The sequence below is a fragment of the Hordeum vulgare genome, chromosome 3H, assembly GCF_904849725.1.
Source record: "Hordeum vulgare subsp. vulgare chromosome 3H, MorexV3_pseudomolecules_assembly, whole genome shotgun sequence".
Classification (NCBI taxonomy): Eukaryota; Viridiplantae; Streptophyta; class Magnoliopsida; order Poales; family Poaceae; genus Hordeum; species Hordeum vulgare.
Window position 1 is genome coordinate 572,240,513 of NC_058520.1, and position 23,532 is coordinate 572,264,044.

The window sequence follows — 23,532 nt, forward strand, 5'->3', positions numbered from 1 at the left end:
TCGGGGGAGCCCGCAACATAGACGGGGTTGCGCCGCTGCTCTGGCGCTAGCTGCTCCTGCCGGCGCCTCACCCCCTCCTCATGCGCCCGCGCCGACCGCGGTGCCGCTGGCACAAGGATCCTCTCCAGATCCAAGTGTCAGTCGTACGACAACGTGATGTCAGGGTAGGGGAGGGGGACACAGTGCTCCCAGTACCACCTTGACTAGTGCATTGGCACGCTGACCCGCTGGCGAGGCGGATGGGAAGACGCCGGCGCGCGGACAAGGACGGCGGGGGACTTGCCCATGTCTTTTACTAAGAAGAACCCCATGGTGGTGGTCGCTAGGGTTTGCTGCTGGCGGGGGAGCAATGGTGGCTAGATAGGAACGGGGACGACTTCTAGAAGAGGACGATCCCCCCTACGCTTGAATTAAAAAAGGACGCCCGTGGGTCGCTGACGCGAGGGCCCGCGATGGGCGATCGTCGTTAATAAAGACGACGTCGGCTTTGATCGAGCGCCACGTATGAACAAGGACGGACATGAGAAGGCGCGCGCCGCGTCCGTGTCGATGCATTTCAGATGCAATTTTAGGCCAAAATGGATCCGCGCGGACGCTTTTTGGGTTTGGATCGACACGTTGGGCCTTCATTTTTGTCTGTCAATCCAAACGGACGCAGACAGATGTTTCAGATCGCTCTGTTGGAGTTGCTCTAAGTTTTTTTTTCATATAATAGTGTTTAGACATATAAAAAACTGTTTAGGTCTTATATTCAATTTAGCAATTGAAGCAGAAATGTTCTTTTCTAGAATATGCATGAGTGTGCATATCATATTTTATAGAAGAAAGGGGTGAAGAGCCCCTGAAAACGAAAATGTTCACATGTTGAAAAACTGTTCACGCACATGTAAAATTATTTTTATAATTTTATAAGTCGCTCATTTGGAGTATTTAGAAAGTATTTGCATTAAGTATGTGTGATTTAACCAAGCCAAGCTAGCTTTAAAAACTTGCAATCAATCAAAAAAAAGTATGGGTGATTTAAATGGGCCGAGATGAGAGCGGGATCAAGGGCCGAGCCTGCTACAAGAAGATCACGCTGTTGGTGTCCGAGTGGGCCGGGACCCTGCCGCAGCGAGAGTCCGTATCCGACAACCAACCAACCGCGCCGCGGCGACACTTCCAGAAATCACCGCAGGAGTCCGCGCCAGCAGCAGCAGCAAGCAGAGCCGAAGCAACCAGAGTGTTCGCCATCGTTCCTCTCCCTCGCCCCCATCGTACCAGCTGCGCGCGCGCGAGCATCGAACAAGAATCGCCGCCGATGCCTACGGCGCCGCCGCTCCGGACTCTGCACCTGCGCCGGTCTCCCTCGCCGCCCGACGCCGCGCCAGAGTCGGCGGCGATCGTGGTCGACGGAGGCGGCGGGGTGGACCTCGCCCGCGTGGGCCTAGCGCTGGGGCTGGACCCCGCCAGCGTCCGCCTCAACGGCTACTTCGTCAGCCGCGGCCCCGGCCACGTCTCCACGGCGGTCACCTGGGGCGCGCTCCTCGCCTTCTTCGCCGCGCGCGGGCTCCCCGCCGGCGCCGACCCCGCCGCGCCCGTCGCCGTCCGCGGCAGGCCCGCGCCTCCGCCCCCACGCCCAGGTGCGCCTCTCTCATAGTAGGTTCTTGCGGGTGCCGCCGTGTTCTTTGAGCAAACCCGGTTTCTTTATCCATGGTGAAACATGCTGGATGGAAGATTCCATGTTGGTTTCGTGACATTTTTTAACCTGTCAAGTTTGCGGCTGTGGAAGTAAATTGTGCGACCGAGAGTGGAGCCACAAACCTGTTGATCTCTGCTTCTCTGAAACCAACATGCCGCGTCTCCAAGGAATCTCCGTTTAACTGATAGAGCAGTCAATGTTGTTCAGGGTCCAATGCTTGGTTGAGTTTTTTGTCAGTTTAATCAAATATTAGTTGTACACGAAATTAAGGGTCCAAAGATACAGTAGCAACTTATTTGAGCAAGTTGGAAGCATATTCAGATCAGGGGCATTAAAAATTATACTCTTCCTGATAATTTGAACAAGGGTATTGACTGCCCCGGTAGTGATACGTCTGTTATTTTCCAAATATGGCTTCATTATTTTCCAACTCAACTCCATTCTTCCTGATTCTGTAACTGTTTTTTTTTTTTTGCGGGAATGATTCTGTAACTGTTGACATACACTATGCTCATAGGCTCACAACACTCTCAGAGCATCTCTAGCAGACACTATAAAAACACAAACTGTAAAAGTGAGATATGGACGAAAAAAAGGCATTTTAAGGATTTATTTTAGCTATGCCCGAACATAAATTGTAAAAAAAACTGTAAAACTACGGTAAAGATCTCCTTCCTCCGGTCCGGCGGTCGCCGCCCCTTCCTCCAGCCGGCCGTGCCGGCCACGCCGACCGTGTTCAACCCCGTCCGACGCGCCCCGTCGCCCGTCGGCCGAGCCCCATCACCGCGCCGGCCGCGCCTAGCCTCACCGGCCATGCCTTGTCGCCCGTCGGCCATGCCCCGTCGACTCCGTCGTCAACGACTTGCTCTGTTGCCAGCCGAGCCGTGCCCCTTTGCATGCCGCGCTGGGAGGATTCCGACGGCCAGGCTGAGGTAATGGGAGGCCATGGCGAGGTCGACCTCGTCCAATTCAAACTGGCGGCGATCGATTGCGGCGTCCAGTAGCCTTTTCCGGCGTGCGGTGATGAATTTCGACAAGTTTAGGGTGGATTCCGGCAAACTTTGTGGCAGCATGTTTGCTCCGGCGAGGTTTGACCGGTATACGAGCCCCCCTAGAATCGGCCTTCCAACCTTCAAAAATAAGGGTTTCAGGTGTGACTTTACCGTGCCCTTTAAAAATTTTATGAGTTGGACCACTTTTACTGTTTCTGTTCTGCACACTTTTTGCGACCAAAACTGTAAAACACAAATTTTGTATAGGTTTGACCACTTATACGGGGTCTAAACACAAATTTTGTATAGGTTTGACCACTTATACGGGGTCTGCTACAGATGCTCTCATCTACTTGTTGCAAAGCTGTGTTACTTATGTGCATAGTGCTAGAAGAATGTTGATATGCTGCACTAGAGAAAAGGATTATGCAAAGAAAATTTGATTTGAATGTGTGGATGATATTCCTGTCAGATCCTGGAGTTCTTCAGTCCTCGAAGCGAAAGTCTGGGTTGGAGACAGAAAATTGTTCCAAGAAGAGCAAGCTCCAACACAACGGCTCAGCACTTTCAAAATCTAGTGAGGAGCTACTTAGTGATGAGATCACCCTTGGTTTGAAGAGAAGGCTCAGATTGGACGACATGACTCCATCTAAGAGGATCAAAGAAGTAGACTACACAGCAGGTGAGTGATAACAGACGAAGTTCTCAAGAGTCTTAACTAATCATTCATATTCATAAACTAAATACATCATATACCGAATTCTTAACTCTTGTTCGGTTGTTCTTGCATTGGATGATCAGTCAATGGAGCAGAAACACAGCAGCCAGTTAAATTCTCCTGCAGCTTCATCAACGGGCACGGAAAGCGGCCACGAGATGAGGAGATGGTCACCTCACTCCCATGCAAGAGAGTCCGGTGATGCCGATCTATCCTGTAGACTGAGATTTTTGTGTCACAAATCCTGTTATCCGAAACAACCGGCAGAGCTAAGATGATGAACTGACATGGCTAAGAGAGGCTTAAAGACATGGAGCCATAGTTTCAGGTTTGTATCAAGTGCCAGTTGCAACAGTTGTACAGTTTAGTACTTATTTCTTGTGTACATCGGTATGTTTGATATGATGCCAGAAAACATGCTAATGGTGGTCAAACATGATGGAATCAGTGCAAAATACTAATGCCGGCACTGAAAAATCAGTAATCAGAGCTTTTGTTAAATGATAGTAGGACCTGCTCCCTACTTTATAGAAAAATATGAGATATGTCATATTAATTTTGTTGAGCAAGTTTATAGAAAAAGCTATCAACAGCTCCAGTACCCAATCTACAAATTTGAGATAAAATTAATTTACTTTTCTTTTAGGAAGGAGTTTCTCTTAATGAAAACAGAAATCTAGTAATCAATTACAGCAACTGCTGCATTTTTATGCGATCAGCTCAAATATTCAGGATTTCACTAGACAGATATGATTGATAGCCATGTAAATTCTTAAATTATAAATTTCGAACTTTATGATTGTGTACACAAATGAGAGAAAGTAGGTAGACTATTCAAGATGTTCAGCATAACTGTGCATACTTTTGAGCTTTGCATGTAAAATAGTTGAGGATCATACATACAGGCATACAGCTAAAACAATGGCAGCATAAACATTTTATGAGTAAGCGGTCAACACAAGATATTGGCAGCGAGCAAACAGACTGCACAACTGAGGTAAGAAAAACCTCATTCCAGGAGAAAGATTAGAAGAACATAACTACAATAAAGGTGGTACTCAAACGGTCTGCACTCTTAAGTCTTAACACCGTATTGTCTCTGAATTTACACGGCAAGTGAGGCAAGAAAAGACTCTCATTCCAGGAGAAATATTAGACGAACATAACTACATCACAGGTAGCAGTTAACCGGTCTGCACTCTTAACACACTACAGCAAACTGAAGCATTGATACCTGAAATCTGAGTGCAAGGTCACAAGTTCACTACAACGAAGAAGCTTGCACCATTTGACTGCAAGCATTGATACCTTCAACTATTCTTCCTTCAAGATTCAACAATGTCATGAACTCCCATCCAAATTTTCCTTCTCAGGGGATAAACTTCCGAGGCAAATGTCCAATTCAACATAACTTACTTGTCCAGAAGTCCAAAAGGTTTATTTGAACACTTGACCGGGACAAGACAGAATAGCAGTGTGCCAATCAGCGTAGTGGCAATTATTGCATCCAAGATACTTCAGGCTTCAACTTTGTCACCAACAAAGAGGGATTTTATCTCTTCAGAGAAATGGTCCTTCCAGTTAGAGAGAGAAGCAAATGGAAGTAAGCCAGTCAAGACCGGGAGAACAAGCCCCAGCGCAGCATAGAATATGCACCGGCGAACCCAGTACGGCAGCCATACACCGTCCTTGCTGTGAAATATTGATATAGGACCATGAAGAACATGGTAAATAACAGATGGATAACAGTTCCCGAGTAAATGGATGAAACAAAGTATCTCCCAGAACACAAGCCAGATATTTCCATCACCGCCTAGAGTGTTGGCACAAAACCTTCCAGCAAAGCCGCAAATAACTCCCAACAAAATGAAATTGAAAGTTATAGGCATATTTGATCCAGTCAGTGCGGAACGCTGGGATGCTAGCCATGCAATTGCCACAATCATTACTATGCCAAAGCACATGCGTGTTGCTGCTATCACATGACATCTGATGAATTGCAAGCCAGAATTGAAGTTTGACACTGAATTTGGCACCCACCAAGATTTAGATCCCTGCATGAGGTGGGAAAAGAGACAGTGAGAAGCTTCTGATCAACAAAGAGACTTATCAAGAGTAATTTTTAGCGACAGGGTACATGAACGTACCCTTGAAGCAGCTGAACAAGCTGCTGTAACATCAGTTATCCGTTGGTACGAGTGAACGTAAGTTCCATAAGCAAAACACACTGACATGATTAGCACTGCACTAACAAGGAAATCTATAAGTGTCCTCAGGATTTCTGCATGCCTTGTGTCCTGCATCTGAGTCCTGAATTTCTCTCCTTGGAAGGAAGCTTTCTGAAAACCAAAGGACAACTTAATCTTCTCTAACATGTGTGAGGAGGAGCTAAGAGCTAATTCAGACTGTTTCAGTTGCAGCTTTCTCATGCTAAGACTAATCTCACATTCCTTGAGTTCGTTTGAGCGAGCCTGCTCCTTCACAGATCTCTCAAAAGCACTGAGAATGCACCGATCAGCTACACGGGAGGATCTGGTATGAGCACAATCCGCCAGCTGTTGATTGTCTCTGGCATAAAGAACAAGTTGACTTTCTGCAGAGTTCACGAGGTCCTGCTCGATTTCTTTTGTATGATTTTGCAGATCAACAGCGCTCGAGTTTCCTACAGCCCCAGAGCCTCCATGCGTAGAAGAGTATTCAGGAGTAGGACTTCTCTGGTTGACAGGTATCTCATTAATACGATGAAGCGTCCTCAATGTGCTGCTAAATGAATTCTCAAAATTTCTCATGAAACTGTCAAACCTGTCACCATATGTCTATACAACTGATAAGTAAAAGATATGCAAGGAATGTCAACAGAAAAGTAAGCTCCAAAAAAGAGGCCCATGCTTACATTTGCCAAAGATTCCTTCACTGCTGAGGTACAGATCTGCATTTCGAATCCAGCTTGATTTGAGACAACAATTTTTAAAATGGTTTACAGAGCTTATCGCTAAATCAGAAATCATGTACCTTGGAAAGGATGACCGGATGCAATCTTTCTCCTGAATCATTGCTCGAATTCATAACCTATCATCAGGGGAAGGAACTCCTTATTACTCTGACCAATAAGGTAGACCATTTAACAAAATGATCATGAAACGCAAATGTGTAGTGGTATGCAGGTGAGTACAATGTATCGTTTACTAAAGAGAACAAGTGTGTAGTTGTGGGATGAAAACACAACGAATGACATGCATAAGTTGATGCACTGATAAGCAGAGGTGGAGGAAAGAAAGGCTTAGCACATTCAACAGTTCAATTTTAGAGTGTTTAGCATGCACCACAGATATGGAAATTAGTAATGAGGAATCTTGGAACGAATAGCAGATGTTGCACAAACTTTACAAGCTGTGCTCAGTCGGACAAGCAGCCACGGTTTGCCAACATTATACACCATGCTATTTCATCTATAATTATATCACCCCATGCTAGTACAAGTAAACAGTAAATTTTCCTTTACTTTTTTGCTGCACAATACAGAAGGAGGTTCTCCTTCCAAGTTCCAATAGGCACACTACTAAACTTATGTTCCATGAAACTACCCTTAAAGGCGTAAACACTTCTTCGGGTTTCTATGTTGACTGGAGGTTTTACAGCATATGCATTGGTGCAGTACAATTACAAATGTGCAAACCTCAAAACCAAAAGATGATGCAACTGTGTAAAGGCAGCATATAGTTTTAAGGAAAATGCTACTCCCTCCTATCCGAATTCAATTAACTCGGATCAGAGGGGGTACAAATGCTGGACTGGCGCAACCGCGTACTAGTACCAAGCTAAAAATCGAGACTTTATTGTGTACCACCGGCCGGCAGAGCACGTACCCGCGCGAGAACGGCCGCGAACGACATCCCCAGTGGCAGCGCGAGGTCGTCCTGCGCGGCAGCGCCGCCATTATCTTCGCCGTCGCCGTCGCCGCCCCGAGAGGCCAGGGTGGCGGGCGCCGGACCGCGCCGCCGGCGCAGCGGGCGGAGCCGCACCCCCTTACGCGGCCGGGAGGCCCGCGAGCTGGAAGAGGATGCCGGCGAGGACACGTGCGCGGGCTCGCCGGCGAGGCGGGGCCCGTCGTCCATCCCGGAGGGGGTAGCGGGGGAGTAATCAAATGGGGTTTGTCCTGGTTCCGCGATCTAGATGGAGACTGAATGGGGAACGGCCGAGAAGAACGAAAACGAAGCGCGTGGGAATTACATATGCGCGGCGGTTCGGCTGAATTAGCCGTTGGATATTTCGTTGAGAAAATGGGATTTTGCCCCATCTTTCCCAAGCTTTCTTTTACATTGTATACTACTCCCTCTAAATATAATTTTTTTAAAGTTTTATTAGAGGACTACATACAGATGTACATGGACATATTTTAAAGTATAGTTTCATTCTTTTTGCTTTGTATGTAAACCTCTAATGAAATCTCTAAAAAATCTTAAAAACGAAAGGAGTATACATGATCTTTAACCAATTTTACTTGCCAATTTATCATTTCCCCCCTTTTTTAGACATTTACATCATGAAGAGGATTTGGCTAACATGGTAAGACCAAGTTACCCCTCCTATAAAATTTTCCCAAATCGGCTTCACCTCTCTCGTTTGCGGCGACAAGAAGAGGTTTTTTCGTCAAAAAGGACCACCTCTTCCGTGAAACTAGATGATGCTCCGCGCGTTGCTGCGGAAACATTGCTAAAATATGGATAAATAGTTGTTATAAAAAATCTAAAACTAATGAAAAACAAATGTAAGCTTAGGGGTTGTTTGGTTCATGACTTAAATTGCCACACTTATTAAGCCATACTTTGCGGCGCGCCGTAGATTGTGGCGAGCAAAAAAACGGACGTCACACTTTTAACAAAAAGGTCTACTGCGAAACAGGCTGTAGGTTGTGGCGAGCCAAATATTTGTAAGAAACCAAACGACAGTCTAAGCAGCTGTGGCGCGCCACACTTGTGGTGTGGCGAGGTGCGGCCGACAACCAAACAACCCCTTAGAAACAATAAAATACAAAGCGTATTAAAAGAGAGTGAAAATTATGCTTCCTTAGTTCCTATATAAGTCTTTTAAGAGATTTCACTGTGGACTACATACGAAGCAAAATAAATGAATCTACACTCTAAAGTATATATATATATATATATATATATATATATATATATATATATATATATATATATATGTAGTTCGTAGTGAAATGTCTTAAAAGACTTATATTTAGGAACGGAGGGAGTAGTTTCTAACAAAATATGTAGGATGAACTCTAATGAAAAAAACTACTCCCTCCGTCTGGAATTACTTATCACAAAATGGATACAAATGGATGTATCTAAAACAAAAATACATCTAGATACATCCATTACTACGACAAGTATTTCCAGACTGAGGGAGTACTTATGACTAATATGCATGAATTAATGATGTGGTACCATTGCATGCGTAGAGTAATGCAAAAAAATATTATTTATGTCTTGCATGCATACTTGTTTATATGTCATGGTTGTATGGTTAGGAAAATTAGATAGTGGGTTGTAGCTATTTAATAATAAAGGATGATTAAAAAAGATCATCTACGGATGAAAATGTTAAAAAAGACCATATGTACCGTGGCGACAGATGCATCACGCCACGATGACCTGGTGTCATCTCCATGCAACGGTGGTCGGGTGTCCGCGATGGCACAGGGGCGGAGACCCTGTGCCGCCCGACATGCCATCAACCTAGTGGCAGCTTCGACTTCACTTGCCCTTTGAAGTTTTGATTCTGAAGCGGTTTTGTGTCAAATGAATGATGTAATTGAGAACATAATGATTTCAAAGATGCATCGATGGATTAGAAACTTTGAGAAGGACAAACATATGTTTTTTTTATAACAAGGACAAACATATGGTTGTGATTGTCATTGGCAGAAAATTGATGGTTTCGTTGAACTTTATCAATGGAATCATTTCAAAATCGATACAAAACATTTTTTTGGAGAAATCAATGGAAATCATATTTGTGGCCATTGTGTGATGGATGACGTACTACTTGCAGATGCTTGTGATTGTCATTGGCAGAAAATCAATGGTTTCGTTGAACTTTATCAATGGAATTATTTCAAAATCGACACAAATCGTTTTTGTTTGGAGAAATCAATGGAAATCATATTTGTGGCCATTGTGTGATGGATGGCGTACTACTTGCACATGCTTCCGTGACGGCAAAACTGGTGATTTTGCTTGCTTGCATCTCAACGGGCTTTTCATTTCCTGAAGCCAACAATGGCAGCAAAGTTTTTCCTTTTTGCCGAAGAATGACAGCAAAGTTCACCCGCAGACTGGTATCACGCTTGCGTAGAAGAAGAAAAATCTTTCAAGAGAGAAATTACAAAGAAAACATAGAGATGTAGGGTGTCGATCCCGTACCTCTTGCATGCTAAGCAAGCGCTCTACAATCTGAGCTTCATCCCTAAGTTGTTAAATTTTCATTACTGGTTCTAATGACATAATCATAAGGACATATAGAGTATAAGTTTATGAAGAAGAACGGGATTATATGTACTTGTTGGTTTGGTGGAACTATCAAATCATGGTTCTTTAGAAATGTTCGTCTTGTGGAGCTATCAAAACATAGTGCTTCAGAGATGGTAATTTATCCCCTAGAAATTTTGAATTTTAACGTCATATACGTACAAGTGTTTTTTACGAACGTAGTACTAATTAAATGACCAATGTGTAGCAATCGCATGCTAAGCAAGCGCTCTACCATCTGAGTTACATCCCCACAATGATGGCTTTTGTTATGACTTTTAGAAAAAAAATAAAGTATTACGATGAACAATAACGGGATTATATGAACTTGTTCGTTTGGTGGAGCTATCATAACATAGTGCTTCAGAAATACGGAAGTAGTACATTGTTCCTTTTTGTTTTACGAAAGTAGTACAAAGGCCTGATGTTCCATGTGGAAAAACGGTCTCATAGCATTAATTGCCAAAGATGTGGAGAGAAACATTTTTTTCTCGCCAATACGGATATTGCATATCTTTTCATTGATGGGGGGTGGGGTGGGGGTGAAAATTACGATGGTGCGGCCCTTAACTGACCACCAAGAGGTGTCAATGAGGGTGCAAAGAGGAGCATAAGAAGAAGGGGTTGCTCAGCCCCAAAGAAAAGGTCGAGAGAAACACACAAAAGTTAAATACCAAAAACGGAAAAGAAAGAACTAGAGAAGTTGCAAGGCAGGTAGCTTGAGGTAGATCCATCAGGGTGTCATTCAACAATCTGTCGGTCATGTTGTAGATTTCCATGTATTTCGTTAGCAACCAACGCATACTAGAGAATGAGAGACATTGCGGAAGAAATGTGTTCTCTAACTTGACATAAAGGCTCCCGGTGTTGTCAAGATAGCACGGGAGGACTTGTTGTTCGTGGTAGGGAGATTAGCCACCTCTCTATGGTCGCTGCGCGCAAATTAGGGATCATCGTCATTTGTTAGTCTTCAGCATGACATGCTTTATAGTCTTGCAATTTTCTCCTTCAAAGACTTGAGGAGGAAATACGACTCCCTTCCCATAAACTTAAGGATGAAAGTGATTCCCTTCCTAGAAACTCGAGAATGAAAGACGATTCCTACAGAATCTTCAGGAATGTTTTGTGGATTTTGTGGAAACCGTTGAGTATTTCATTCAATAAAAAGTATGCAAAGATTATGTTCAGAAACTTTGTATCACGGAATTGGTTGTTTTTAGATGTACTAGTTAGCATGCACGTGCAACGCACGACTAATCGAATAATTTATAAATTGCTTTTTATATTAAAATTTTAGTATATATATATATAGCTGCAAAAATATTGAAACACACACAATATACACATTACTTGCACTCAATTGAAAAATTGGAAACAAATGTATTCAGTGAAATAATGGAAAAAATGTTTGGAGTAACATAAGACAAGGAGAAACATTGGGCTCACTTGAAGGTTGCAGCAAGCTGGAATGAATCCTAACTTCTTCACTTGATGCATCATATCTAGCTTCGATGTTTGAAAAAAGGCTTAAAATACAGATAAGCTGGCATTAGAACAGGACACAACCTGATATTTCAAAGGAAATATATACAACCTGAGATCTTTTGACACTTGCATATAAAGGTTGAGGTATCACCTCGAGAAACTCCAAAAAATCAAACAGAAATCCGTTGTGAGTAACTGCAAATCACAAAAAATATCAACAGTCCCAACATATATAACCAGTGAACGGAAACGATAGTGTAAAATCATAATAATAGGTAGGTCCTTTGCTGAGCAACAAATCATAATAATCGGTTGACGTGAAATTAAAGCTTCTAGAGCTACCTCACAGGTGAAGAATTGTGGCTTCTTAATGGGGTATGCCGGTCTTGTGACATCCTCAGCTTTTGCTACTGTAAGCATTGTAATTAAGCTACAATGATGATCATGATCAGCAACAAATCATTTTGCTAAATTGGATATGATCAAGTTGAAATTCATATCTCTTTTCAAATTCCACGTAAAAAGCCACTTGAATTATATGAAAATAAAATAATTTTCCAAACAACATCGGAAAAATGTTGCACAATTGTGGAATAATCCAAAACAATTATTATTAAGGAAAACAACATCACCCTCGACGTTGGTGTGGACCCCACCATCAAAACAGAGTCATTTTTGCATTTAAAAGTGCTCTTAAATTCCATGGAAAAATCCAAACATATTCCAATGGGCCCAATTATTTTTGTGGTCATTTAAAATACTGTAAGATATGTGTTGGACCATGTCACACATTTTTGCTATAGGGAATAGTTGCTGGAATTAAATAAAGCAGAAAATAATAAAAGAAAGCAGAAACAAAAAAATAAGAAAAGATAATTGTTGGGTACACGTAAGAAAGTTCTTGTTTGCTTGTTTAACAGTAGTATAGAAGCAGCCAATTACTGCCAAGTGCTTGAGGCAGAAAAAGAGCCTCCAGAACACTTGATCCAAAGAATGTAGGATGGTAACTACATCTTGCAGGTATCATCTGGACAGAAAATATACATCTCTGATCTCCATCAATCAAGAGAATCAGAGGCTGAGCCGAATGCTCCGCGTCCACATTGCCGAACAAACATAAACAAAGTACCATTAACATATCCTTTCACTGTTGGGGAACGTCGCATGGGAAACAAAAATTTTCCTACGCGCACGAAGACCTATCATGGTGATGTCCATCTACGAGAGGGGATGAGTGATCTACGTACCCTTGTAGACCGTACAACAGAAGCGTTAGAGAACGCGGTTGATGTAGTGGAACGTCCTCACGTCCCTCGATCCGCCCCGCGAACAATCCCGCGATCAGTCCCACGATCTAGTACCGAACGGACGACACCTCCGCGTTCAGCACACGTACAGCTCGACGATGATCTCGGCCTTCTTGATCCAGCAAGAGAGACGGAGAGGTAGAAGAGTTCTCCGGCAGCGTGACGGCGCTCCAGAGATTGGTGATGACCTTGTCTCAGCAGGGCTCCGCCCGAGCTCCGCAAAAACGCGATCTAGAGGAAAAACTGTGGAGGTATGTGGTCGGGCTGCCGTGGAAAAGTCGTCTCAAATCAGCCCTAAAACCTCCGTATATATAGGTGGGAGGGAGGGGACCTTGCCTTGGGGCTCAAGGAGCCCCAAGGGGGTCGGCCGAGTCCAAGGGGGAGGACTCTCCCCCCCCCCCCCCAAACCGAGTTGGACTAGGTTTGGTGGAAGGGAGTCCTTCCTTCCCTTCCCACCTCCTCCTTTTTTTTTCTTTCTCTTTGATTTTCTTTCCTAGGCGCATAGGGCCCTTTTGGGCTGCCCCACCAGCCCACTAAGGGCTGGTGCGCCACCCTCAAGGCCTATGGGCTTCCCCGGGGTGGGTTGCCCCCCCCCCCCCGGTGAACTCCCGGAACCCATTCGTCATTCCCGGTACATTCCCGGTAACTCCAAAAACCTTCCGATAATCAAATGAGGTCATCCTATATATCAATCTTAGTTTCCGGACCATTCCGGAAACCCTCGTGACGTCCGTGATCTCATCCGGGACTCCGAACAACATTCGGTAACCAACCATATAACTCAAATACGCATAAAACAACGTCGAACCTTAAGTGTGCAGACCCTGCGGGTTCGAGAACTATGTAGACATGACCCGAGAGACTCCTCGGTCAATATCCAATAGCGGGACCTGGATGCCCATATTGGATCCTACATATTCTACGAAGATCTTATCGTTTGAACCTCAGTGCCAAGGATTCATATAATCCCGTATGTCATTCCCTTTGTCCTTCGGTATGTTACTTGCCCGAGATTCGATCGTCAGTATCCCTATACCTATTTCAATATCGTTTACCGGCAAGTCTCTTTACTCGTTCCGTAATACAAGATCCCGCAACTTACATTAAGTTACATTGCTTGCAAGGCTTGTGTGTGATGTTGTATTACCGAGTGGGCCCCGAGATACCTCTCCGTCACACGGAGTGACAAATCCCAGTCTTGATCCATACTAACTCAACTAACACCTTCGGAGATACCTGTAGAGCATCTTTATAGTCACCCAGTTACGTTGCGGCGTTTGATACACACAAAGCATTCCTCCGGTGTCAGTGAGTTATATGATCTCATGGTCATAGGAATAAATACTTGACACGCATAAAACAGTAGCAACAAAATGACACGATCAACATGCTACGTCTATTAGTTTGGGTCTAGTCCATCACGTGATTCTCCTAATGACGTGATCCAGTTTATCAAGCAACAACACCTTGTTCATAATCAGAAGACACTGACTATCTTTGATCAACTGGCTAGCCAACTAGAGGCTTGCTAGGGATGGTGTTTTGTCTATGTATCCACACATGTAAATGAGTCTTCATTCAATACAATTATAGCATGGATAATAAACGATTATCTTGATACAGGAATTATAATAATAACTATATTTATTATTGCCTCTAGGGCATAATTTCAACAGTCTCCCACTTGCACTAGAGTCAATAATCCAGCCCTCACATCACCATGTGAATTACATTGTAATAAATCTAACACCCATACAATTCTAGTGTTGATCATGTTTTGGCCGTGGAAGAGGTTTAGTCAGCGGGTCTGCTACATTCAGATCCGTGTGCACTTTGCATATATTTACGTCCTCTTCCTCGACGTAGTCGCGGATGAGGTTGAAGCGTCGTTTGATGTGTCTGGTCTTCTTGTGAAACCGTGGTTCCTTTGCTAAGGCAATGGCACTAGTGTTGTCACAGAACAAGGTTATTGGATTCAATGCGCTTGGCACCACTCCAAGATCCGTCATGAATTGCTTCATCCAGACACCTTCCTTAGCTGCCTCCGAGGCAGCCATGTACTCCGCTTCACATGTAGAATCTGCTACGACGCTTTGCTTGGAACTGCACCAGCTTACTGCACCCCCATTAAGAATAAATACGTATCCGGTTTGTGACTTAGAGTCGTCCGGATCTGTGTCAAAGCTTGCATCGACGTAACCTTTTACGGCGAAGCTCTTCGTCACCTCCATATACGAGAAACATCTCCTTAGTCCTTTTCAGGTACTTCAGGATATTCTTGACCGCTGTCCAGTGATCCACTCCTGGATTACTCTGGAACCTACCTGCCATACTTATGGCCAGGCTAACATCCGGTCTAGTGCACAACATTGCATGCATGATAGAACCTATGGCTGAAGCATAGGGGACGGAGCGCATATGCTCTCTATCTTCATCAGTTGCTGGGCACTGAGTCTTACTCAATTTCGTACCTTGTAGAACTGGCAAGAACCCTTTCTTGGACTGTTCCATTTTGAACCTCTTCAAAACTTTATCAAGGTATGTGCTTTGTGAAAGTCCTATCAGGCGTTTTGATCTATCCCTATAGATCTTAATGCCTAGAATGTAAGCAGCTTCTCCTAGGTCCTTCATAGAGAAACTTTTATTCAAGTAACCTTTTATGCTCTCCAAAAACTCTACGTTGTTTCCAATCAGTAATATGTCATCCACATATAATATTAGAAACACCACAGAGCTCCCACTCACTTTCTTGTAAATACAAGATTCTCCAACCACTTGTATAAACCCAAATGCTTTGATCACCTCATCAAAGCGTTTGTTCCAACTCCGAGATGCTTGCACTAGTCCATAAATGGATCGCTGGAGCTTGCACACCTTGTTAGCATTCTTAGGATCGACAAAACCTTCGGGCTGTATCATATACAACTCTTCCTTAAGGAAACCATTAAGGAACGCCGTTTTGACATCCATCTGCCAGATTTCATAATCGAAAAATGCAGCTATTGCTAACATGATTCTGACGGACTTAAGCATCACTACAGGTGAGAAAGTCTCATCGCAGTCAACTCCTGGAACTTGTGAAAAACCCTTTGCCACAAGTCGAGCTTTATAAACGGTCACATTGCCGTCAGCGTCCGTCTTCTTCTTAAAGATCCATTTGTTCTGAATAGCCTTGCGGCCCTCAGGTAGTATCTCCAAAGTCCACACTTTGTTCTCATACATGGATCCTATCTCAGATTTCATAGCTTCTAGCCATTTGTTGGAATTTGGCCCCACCATTGCTTCTTCATAATTTGCAGGTTCATTGTTGTCTAACAACACGATTGACAAGACGGGATTACCGTACCACTCTGGAGCAGCACGTGATCTCGTCGACTTGCGTGGTTCAACAGAAACTTGAACTGGAGTTTCATGATCATCATCATTAACTTCCTCCTCAACTGGCGTCGTAACGACAGAGGTTTCCCCCTGCCCTGCGCCACCATCCAGAGGGATGAGAGGTTCGACAACCTCGTCAAGTTCTATCTTCCTCCCACTCAATTCTCTCGAGAGAAACTCCTTCTCGAGAAAAGCTCCGTTTTTAGCAACAAACACTTTGCCCTCGGATTTGAGATAGAAGGTGTACCCAATTGTCTCTTTTGGGTAACCTATGAAGACGCACTTTTCCGCTTTGGGTTCCAGCTTTTCAGGCTGAAGCTTTTTGACATAAGCATCACATCCCCAAACTTTAAGAAACGGCAACTTTGGTCTTATGCCATACCACAGTTCGTATGGTGTCGTCTCAACGGATTTTGATGGTGCCCTATTTAAAGTGAATGCAGCTGTTTCTAATGCATAACCCCAAAATGATAACGGCAAATCAGTAAGAGACATCAAAGATCGCACCATCTCTAATAAAGTACGATTACGACGTTCGGACACACCATTACGCTGTTGTGTTCCAGGCGGTGTCAACTGCGAAACAATTCCACATTGTCTTAAGTGATCACCAAACTCGAAACTCAGATATTCACCCCCACGATCAGACCGTAGGAACTTGATCTTCTTGTTACGATGATTTTCCACTTCACTCTGAAATTGCTTGAACTTTTCAAATGTTTCAAACTTGTGCTTCATCAAGTAGACATAACCATATCTACTCAAATCGTCAGTGAAGGTGAGAAAATAACGATATCCGCCGCGTGCCTCCACGCTCATCGGACCACACACATCGGTATGTATGATTTCCAATAAGTCACTTGCACGCTCCATTGTTTCGGAGAACGGAGTCTTAGTCATCTTGCCCATGAGACATGGTTCGCACGTGTCAAGTGAATGAAAGTCAAGTGACTCCAAAAGTCCATCAGCATGGAGTTTCTTCATGCGCTTTACACCAATATGACCTAAGCGGCAGTGCCATAAAAATATGGTGCTATCATTGTTTACACTAACTCTTTTGGTCTCAATGTTATGTATATGCGTAACGCTATCAAGATTCAATATGAACAATCCTCTCACATTCGGTGCATGACCATAAAGATGTTACTCATAGAAATAGAACAACAATTATTCTCTGACTTAAAAGAGTAACCGTCTCGCAATAAACAAGATCCAGATATAATGTTCATGCTCAACGCAGGCACTAAATAAAAATGATTTAAGTTCATCACTAATCCCGACGGTAGCTGAAGTGACACTGTGCCGACGGCGATTGCATCAACCTTGGAACCATTTCCTACGCGCATCGTCACTTCATCTTTCGCCAGCCTTCGTCTATTCCGCAGTTCCTGTTTCGAGTTGCAAATATGAGCAACAGAACCGGTATCAAATACCCAGGCACTACTACGAGAGCCGGTTAAGTACACATCAATAACATGTATATCAAATATACCTGATTTTTCTTTGCCCGCCTTCTTATCTGCCAGATACTTGGGGCAATTGCGCTTCCAGTGACCCATACCCTTGCAATAGTAACACTCTGTTTCAGGCTTAGGTCCAGCTTTGGGTTTCTTCGGCGGATTGGCAACAGGCTTGCTGCTCTTCTTCGAATTGCCCTTCTTGACTTTGCCGTTTCTCTTGAAACTAGTGGTCTTATTCACCATCAACACTTGATGCTCTTTACGGAGTTCAGACTCTGCGACTTTCAGCATCGCAAACAACTCGCCGGGAGACTTGTTCATCCCTTGCATGTTGTAGTTCAACACAAAGCCTTTATAGCTTGGCGGCAGTGATTGAAGGATTCTGTCAGTGATAGCCTCTTGCGGGAGTTCAATCCCCAGCTCAGCTAGACGGTTTGAGTACCCAGACATTTTGAGCACATGTTCACTGACAGACGAGTTTTCCTCCATCTTGCAAGCATAGAATTTATCGGAGGTCTCATACCTCTCGATCCGGGCGTTCTTCTGAAAGATAAACTTCAACTCCTGGAACATATCAAATGCTCCATGACGCTCAAAGCGACGTTGAAGTCCCGGTTCTAAGCCATACAAGACTGCACATTGAACTATTGAGTAGTCCTCCTTACGTGCTAACCAAGCGTTCTTAACATCCTGATCAGCCGTAGCGGGTGGTTCATCTCCTAGCGCAGCATTAAGGACATAATCCTTCTTCCCAGCTTGTAAGATTAGCTTAAGATTACGAGCCCAGTCTACAAAGTTGCTTCCATCATCTTTCAACTTAGCTTTCTCTAGGAACGTATTAAAATTCAGGATGACTGTCGCGTGAGCCATGATCTACAACACAAATATATTCAAAGTGGACTTAGACTATGTTCAAGATAATTAGAGTTTAACTTAATCAAATTATATGCTAAACTCCCACTCAAAAAGTACATCTCTCAAGTCATTTGAGTGGTTCATGATTCACTTACACTATCCCAAGTCCGATCATCACGTGAGTTGAGTATAATTTCAGTGGTAAGCATCCCTATGCTAATCATATCATCTATATGATTCATGATCGACCTTTCGGTCTCATGTGTTCCGAGGCCATGTCTGCACATGCTAGGCTCGTCAAGCTTAACCCGAGTGTTCCGTGTGCGCAACTGTTTTGTACCCGTTGTATGTGAACGTTGAGTCTATCACACCCGATCATCACGTGGTGTCTCGAAACGACGAACTGTAGCAACGGTGCACAGTCGGGGAGAACACAATTTCGTCTTGAAATTTTAGTGAGAGATCACCTTATAATGCTACCGTCGATCTAAGCAAAATAAGGTGCATAAAAGGATTAACATCACATGCAATTCATAAGTGACATGATATGGCCATCATCACGTGCTTCTTGATCTCCATCACCAAAGCACCTGGCACGATCTTCTTGTCACCGGCGCCACACCATGATCATCCATCAACGTGTTGCCATCGGGGTTGTCGTGCTACTCATGCTATTACTACCAAAGCTACATCCTAGCAAAATAGTAAACGCATCTGCAAGCACAAACGTTAGTATAAAGACAACCCTATGGCTCCTGCCGGTTGCCGTACCATCGACGTGCAAGTCGATATTTCTATTACAACATGATCATCTCATACATCCAATATATCACATCACATCGTTGGCCATATCACATCACAAGCATACCTTGCAAAAACAAGTTAGACGTCCTCTAATTTTGTTGTTGCATGTTTTACGTGGTGACCAAGGGTATCTAGTAGGATCGCATCTTACTTACGCAAACACCACAACGGAGATATATGAGTTGCTATTTAACCTCATCCAAGGACCTCCTCGGTCAAATCCGATTCAACTAAAGTTGCAGAAACCGACACTTGCCAGTCATCTTTGAGCAAAGGGGGGTACTCGTAACGATGAAACCAGTCTCTCGTAAGCGTACGAGTAATGTCGGTCCAAGCCGCTTCAATCCAACAATACCGCGGAATCAAGAAAAGACTAAGGAGGGCAGCAAAACGCACATCACCGCCCACAAAAACTTTTGTGTTCTACTCGAGAAGACATCTACGCATGAACCTAGCTCATGATGCCACTGTTGGGGAACGTCGCATGGGAAACAAAAATTTTCCTACGCGCACGAAGACCTATCATGGTGATGTCCATCTACGAGAGGGGATGAGTGATCTACGTACCCTTGTAGACCGTACAGCAGAAGCGTTAGAGAACGCGGTTGATGCAGTGGAACGTCCTCACGTCCCTTGATCCGCCCCGCGAACAATCCCGCGATCAGTCCCACGATCTAGTACCGAACGGACGGCACCTCCGCGTTCAGCACACGTACAGCTCGACGATGATCTCGGCCTTCTTGATCCAGCAAGAGAGACGGAGAGGTAGAAGAGTTCTCCGGCAGCGTGACGGCGCTCCGGAGGTTGGTGATGACCTTGTCTCAGCAGGGCTCCGCCCGAGCTCCGCAAAAACGCGATCTAGAGGAAAAACTGTGGAGGTATGTGGTCGGGCTGCCGTGGAAAAGTCGTCTCAAATCAGCCCTAAAACCTCCGTATATATAGGTGGGAGGGAGGGGACCTTGCCTTGGGGCTCAAGGAGCCCCAAGGGGGTCGGCCGAGTCCAAGGGGGAGGACTCTCCCCCCCCCAAACCGAGTTGGACTAGGTTTGGTGGGAGGGAGTCCCCCTTCCTTCCCACCTCCTCCCTTTTTTTTTCTTTCTCTCTTGATTTTCTTCTCCTTGGCGCATAGAGCCTTTTGGGCTGTCCCACCAGCCCACTAAGGGCTGGTGTGCCACCCTCAAGGCCTATGGGCTTCCCCGGGGTGGGTTGCCCCTCCTGGTAAACTCCCGGAACCCATTCGTCATTCCCGGTACATTCCCGGTAACTCCGAAAACCTTCCGGTAATCAAATGAGGTCATCCTATATATCAATCTTCATTTCCAGACCATTCCGGAAACCCTCGTGACGTCCGTGATCTCATCCGGGACTCCGAACAACATTCGGTAACCAACCATATAACTCTAATACGCATAAAACAACGTCGAACCTTAAGTGTGCAGACCCTGCGGGTTCGAGAACTATGTAGACATGACCCGAGAGACTCCTCGGTCAATATCCAATAGCGGGACCTGGATGCCCATATTGGATCCTACATATTCTACGAAGATCTTATCGTTTGAACCTCAGTGCCAAGGACTCATATAATCCCGTATGTCATTCCCTTTGTCCTTGGTATGTTACTTGCCCGAGATTCGATCGTCAGTATCCCTATACCTATTTCAATCTCGTTTACGGGCAAGTCTCTTTACTCGTTCCGTAATACAAGATCCCGCAACTTACATTAAGTTACATTGCTTGCAAGGCTTGTGTGTGATGTTGTATTACCGAGTGGGCCCCGAGATACCTCTCCGTCACACGGAGTGACAAATCCCAGTCTTGATCCATACTAACTCAACTAACACCTTCGGAGATACTTGTAGAGCATCTTTATAGTCACCCAGTTACGTTGCGACGTTTGATACACACAAAGCATTCCTCCGGTGTCAGTGAGTTATATGATCTCATGGTCATAGGAATAAATACTTGACACGCATAAAACAGTAGCAACAAAATGACACGATCAACATGCTACGTCTATTAGTTTGGGTCTAGTCCATCACGTGATTCTCCTAATGACGTGATCCAGTTTATCAAGCAACAACACCTTGTTCATAATCAGAAGACACTGACTATCTTTGATCAACTGGCTAGCCAACTAGAGGCTTGCTAGGGATGGTGTTTTGTCTATGTATCCACACATGTAAATGAGTCTTCATTCAATACAATTATAGCATGGATAATAAACGATTATCTTGATACAGGAATTATAATAATAACTATATTTATTATTGCCTCTAGGGCATAATTCCAACATTCACAACACTGCATAACCGTCTTGGTGCCTATATCAGAATAATGATGGTTAGCAATTGTGAAGGTTGAAAGAGCAGAGGAGATTTTTCTAAGGAATGTTAGAACGAACCAGATGCCATCTTTTGCTTAATGGGGACGCAGAAACTTGAATCTTGTCTATGTCAGATAAAGGAGGTGACCTAAAGCAAAACACCTTCCTTTTGAGGTCATCCCGTTCACTTGACCTTATGTAGGAGCCTCTAGTTATGTTCCCATCCTTCCAAACATCCTTCAAGAAAAATAAGACTGGCTTCTTGCACATAGACTTCTGAATTTCCTTGGTGTCAAAATCGAATTCAGTTCTCAGGCTCATCCTATTGAAAGCAATGTAAGTCCGCTCGGATCGTTCCAATTCAGGAGGAAGAAGAACACTGGGGTACACTTGAACAACATAACCCAAAGAGATGGCAAGTGTAAGCTTCTGCTTTTTATCATAACAAACTGAGCGCTGCAAGAAGCTCATGGGTTCTGTTTTCATAGCCTTCGTAAAAAGCTCCAAGCTCTCAAGAGAGTTCAATCCAGGATATATAGGATCTACAAACTCCACATGGTGGATACTGATGAAAGGAGCGATTGGATGAGCAGCCAATATACCATGGGCATTGCCTCTGATATCCCACTGATTACAACATCAGAGAGAAAGTACATACATTAGGAGAGCAGGGAGGTTAGAGAGATGTATTCAAAATTCCAAATCCATAATACATAAATGAACTGGAAAATCAAAATATGTAGTCAAAGGTCGATTGCCCACACTAAGCAAAACAACTTGATCAGTAATTGTCTCTTTCTCTAATGATGCACTGCTTATTCAACAGAGAGATGTACAAAGATAGTACCGTAAACAAAGTAGACAAGCAAGCAAATTCTATGAGAAGGAAGCACCAGTCAAGCCCAACCAAACTTGCTTTCACTATCATAAACACTCTGGCAAGGCCCTACTTTTGTACATGCTTTACAACCAGCGAGGTAACAAATCAGGACACAGCTAGGGTGGTACCACAGACAAAGGATCAACTTTCTTTCTGTCATAACGAATCAAGCATGATACCCATAGTTAAGTTCAAAACAGCGCATCAGCATCAAAACTTGCAAAGCAAGATCTACGATGGGGCTAATTCCTCAGCAATCCCCATATTCGTTCAGTCGACATGAATAGCATGTCACATTGCACTAATGAAGCATGGAATGGGGGGAGGAGCGCGCCTGAGAACTACAGTTTGCTAGCAGAATCTACATAGCACGACAGGCTAAGCGACCCAATTGCGTTGCTCGGATGAGATTTATAGCCATTTGATAAGATCTCTACAAATAAGATAAGCGCTGTAAATAGCAAAAAAAAAATGTTGAGTGCCGAACAAAAGTTGAAGGATATAGCTCCACACCTGATGGAATCCATATTCGCGTGAAAGGGGCACGCCAAGCTCTGTGATGCAAGCATGGAGGCGGTCGTTGCTTCCATACAGCTTGGGGTACCTCTCGATGCACACGTCGAGCGTCCGCGCGAGCGCAGTGGCGAGGGGGAAGCTGAGCGCGACGCCTCCGCCTCCGAACGCCATGCCGTGGCTGAAGTAGTTGTTGGCCGAGTGGCTCTCCGACGGGGCCCCGACGTACACCATCTCCCTCCAGTCGTACTTCCCGAGCATCACCACCAAGTTGTCCGGGGAGAGCACAATGTCGTCGTCCACGAGCACCACCCACCGCGCGCCCCCACCCCCGACGAGTCGCACGGCCTCGGCAGCGATGTGCGCGATCCGGAGCCCAGGAGGGTGGCCCGTCGGGTTGGTGTAGCGGAAGCGGGAGGTGTCCTCGGACACCCGGATCGGCGGGAGCGACGACGGCGGAGGCGGAGGCGTACGGGGAGGGGGAGGGGGAGGGGGAGGCGGAGGCGGACGGGGAGGGGGAGGCGGAGGCGGACTGGGAGGGGGAGTTGGAGGCGGACGGGGAGGGGGAGGCGGAGGCGGAGGCGACGGCGATGGTGCAGGACAT

The 23,532-nt window shown here is 44.7% G+C and overlaps 3 protein-coding genes across 3 annotated transcripts; 1 reads left to right on the forward strand and 2 right to left on the reverse strand.

Moving 5' to 3' along the window:
• Window positions 1-1,172: 1,172 nt before the first annotated feature.
• Window positions 1,173-3,852, forward strand: LOC123445216. Its single transcript, XM_045122173.1, has 3 exons — window positions 1,173-1,622; window positions 3,146-3,355; window positions 3,475-3,852. The coding sequence occupies exons 1-3, from the start codon at window positions 1,301-1,303 to the stop codon at window positions 3,591-3,593; spliced, it is 651 nt and encodes a 216-aa protein (XP_044978108.1). The 5' UTR covers window positions 1,173-1,300; the 3' UTR covers window positions 3,594-3,852.
• Window positions 3,853-4,417: 565 nt separating this feature from the next.
• On the reverse strand, window positions 4,418-7,597 carry LOC123445217 (protein CPR-5-like). Its single transcript, XM_045122174.1, has 5 exons — window positions 7,258-7,597; window positions 6,404-6,460; window positions 6,285-6,320; window positions 5,539-6,207; window positions 4,418-5,445 (listed from the first exon to the last, which is right to left on the reverse strand). Exons 1-5 carry the CDS (start codon window positions 7,504-7,506, stop codon window positions 4,909-4,911), a joined length of 1,548 nt encoding a protein of 515 aa, XP_044978109.1. The 5' UTR covers window positions 7,507-7,597; the 3' UTR covers window positions 4,418-4,908.
• A 13,888-nt stretch (window positions 7,598-21,485) lies between these two features.
• On the reverse strand, window positions 21,486-23,532 carry LOC123442068. Its single transcript, XM_045118181.1, has 4 exons — window positions 23,438-23,532; window positions 22,929-23,394; window positions 21,614-22,162; window positions 21,486-21,533 (listed from the first exon to the last, which is right to left on the reverse strand). The coding sequence occupies exons 1-4, from the start codon at window positions 23,530-23,532 to the stop codon at window positions 21,486-21,488; spliced, it is 1,158 nt and encodes a 385-aa protein (XP_044974116.1).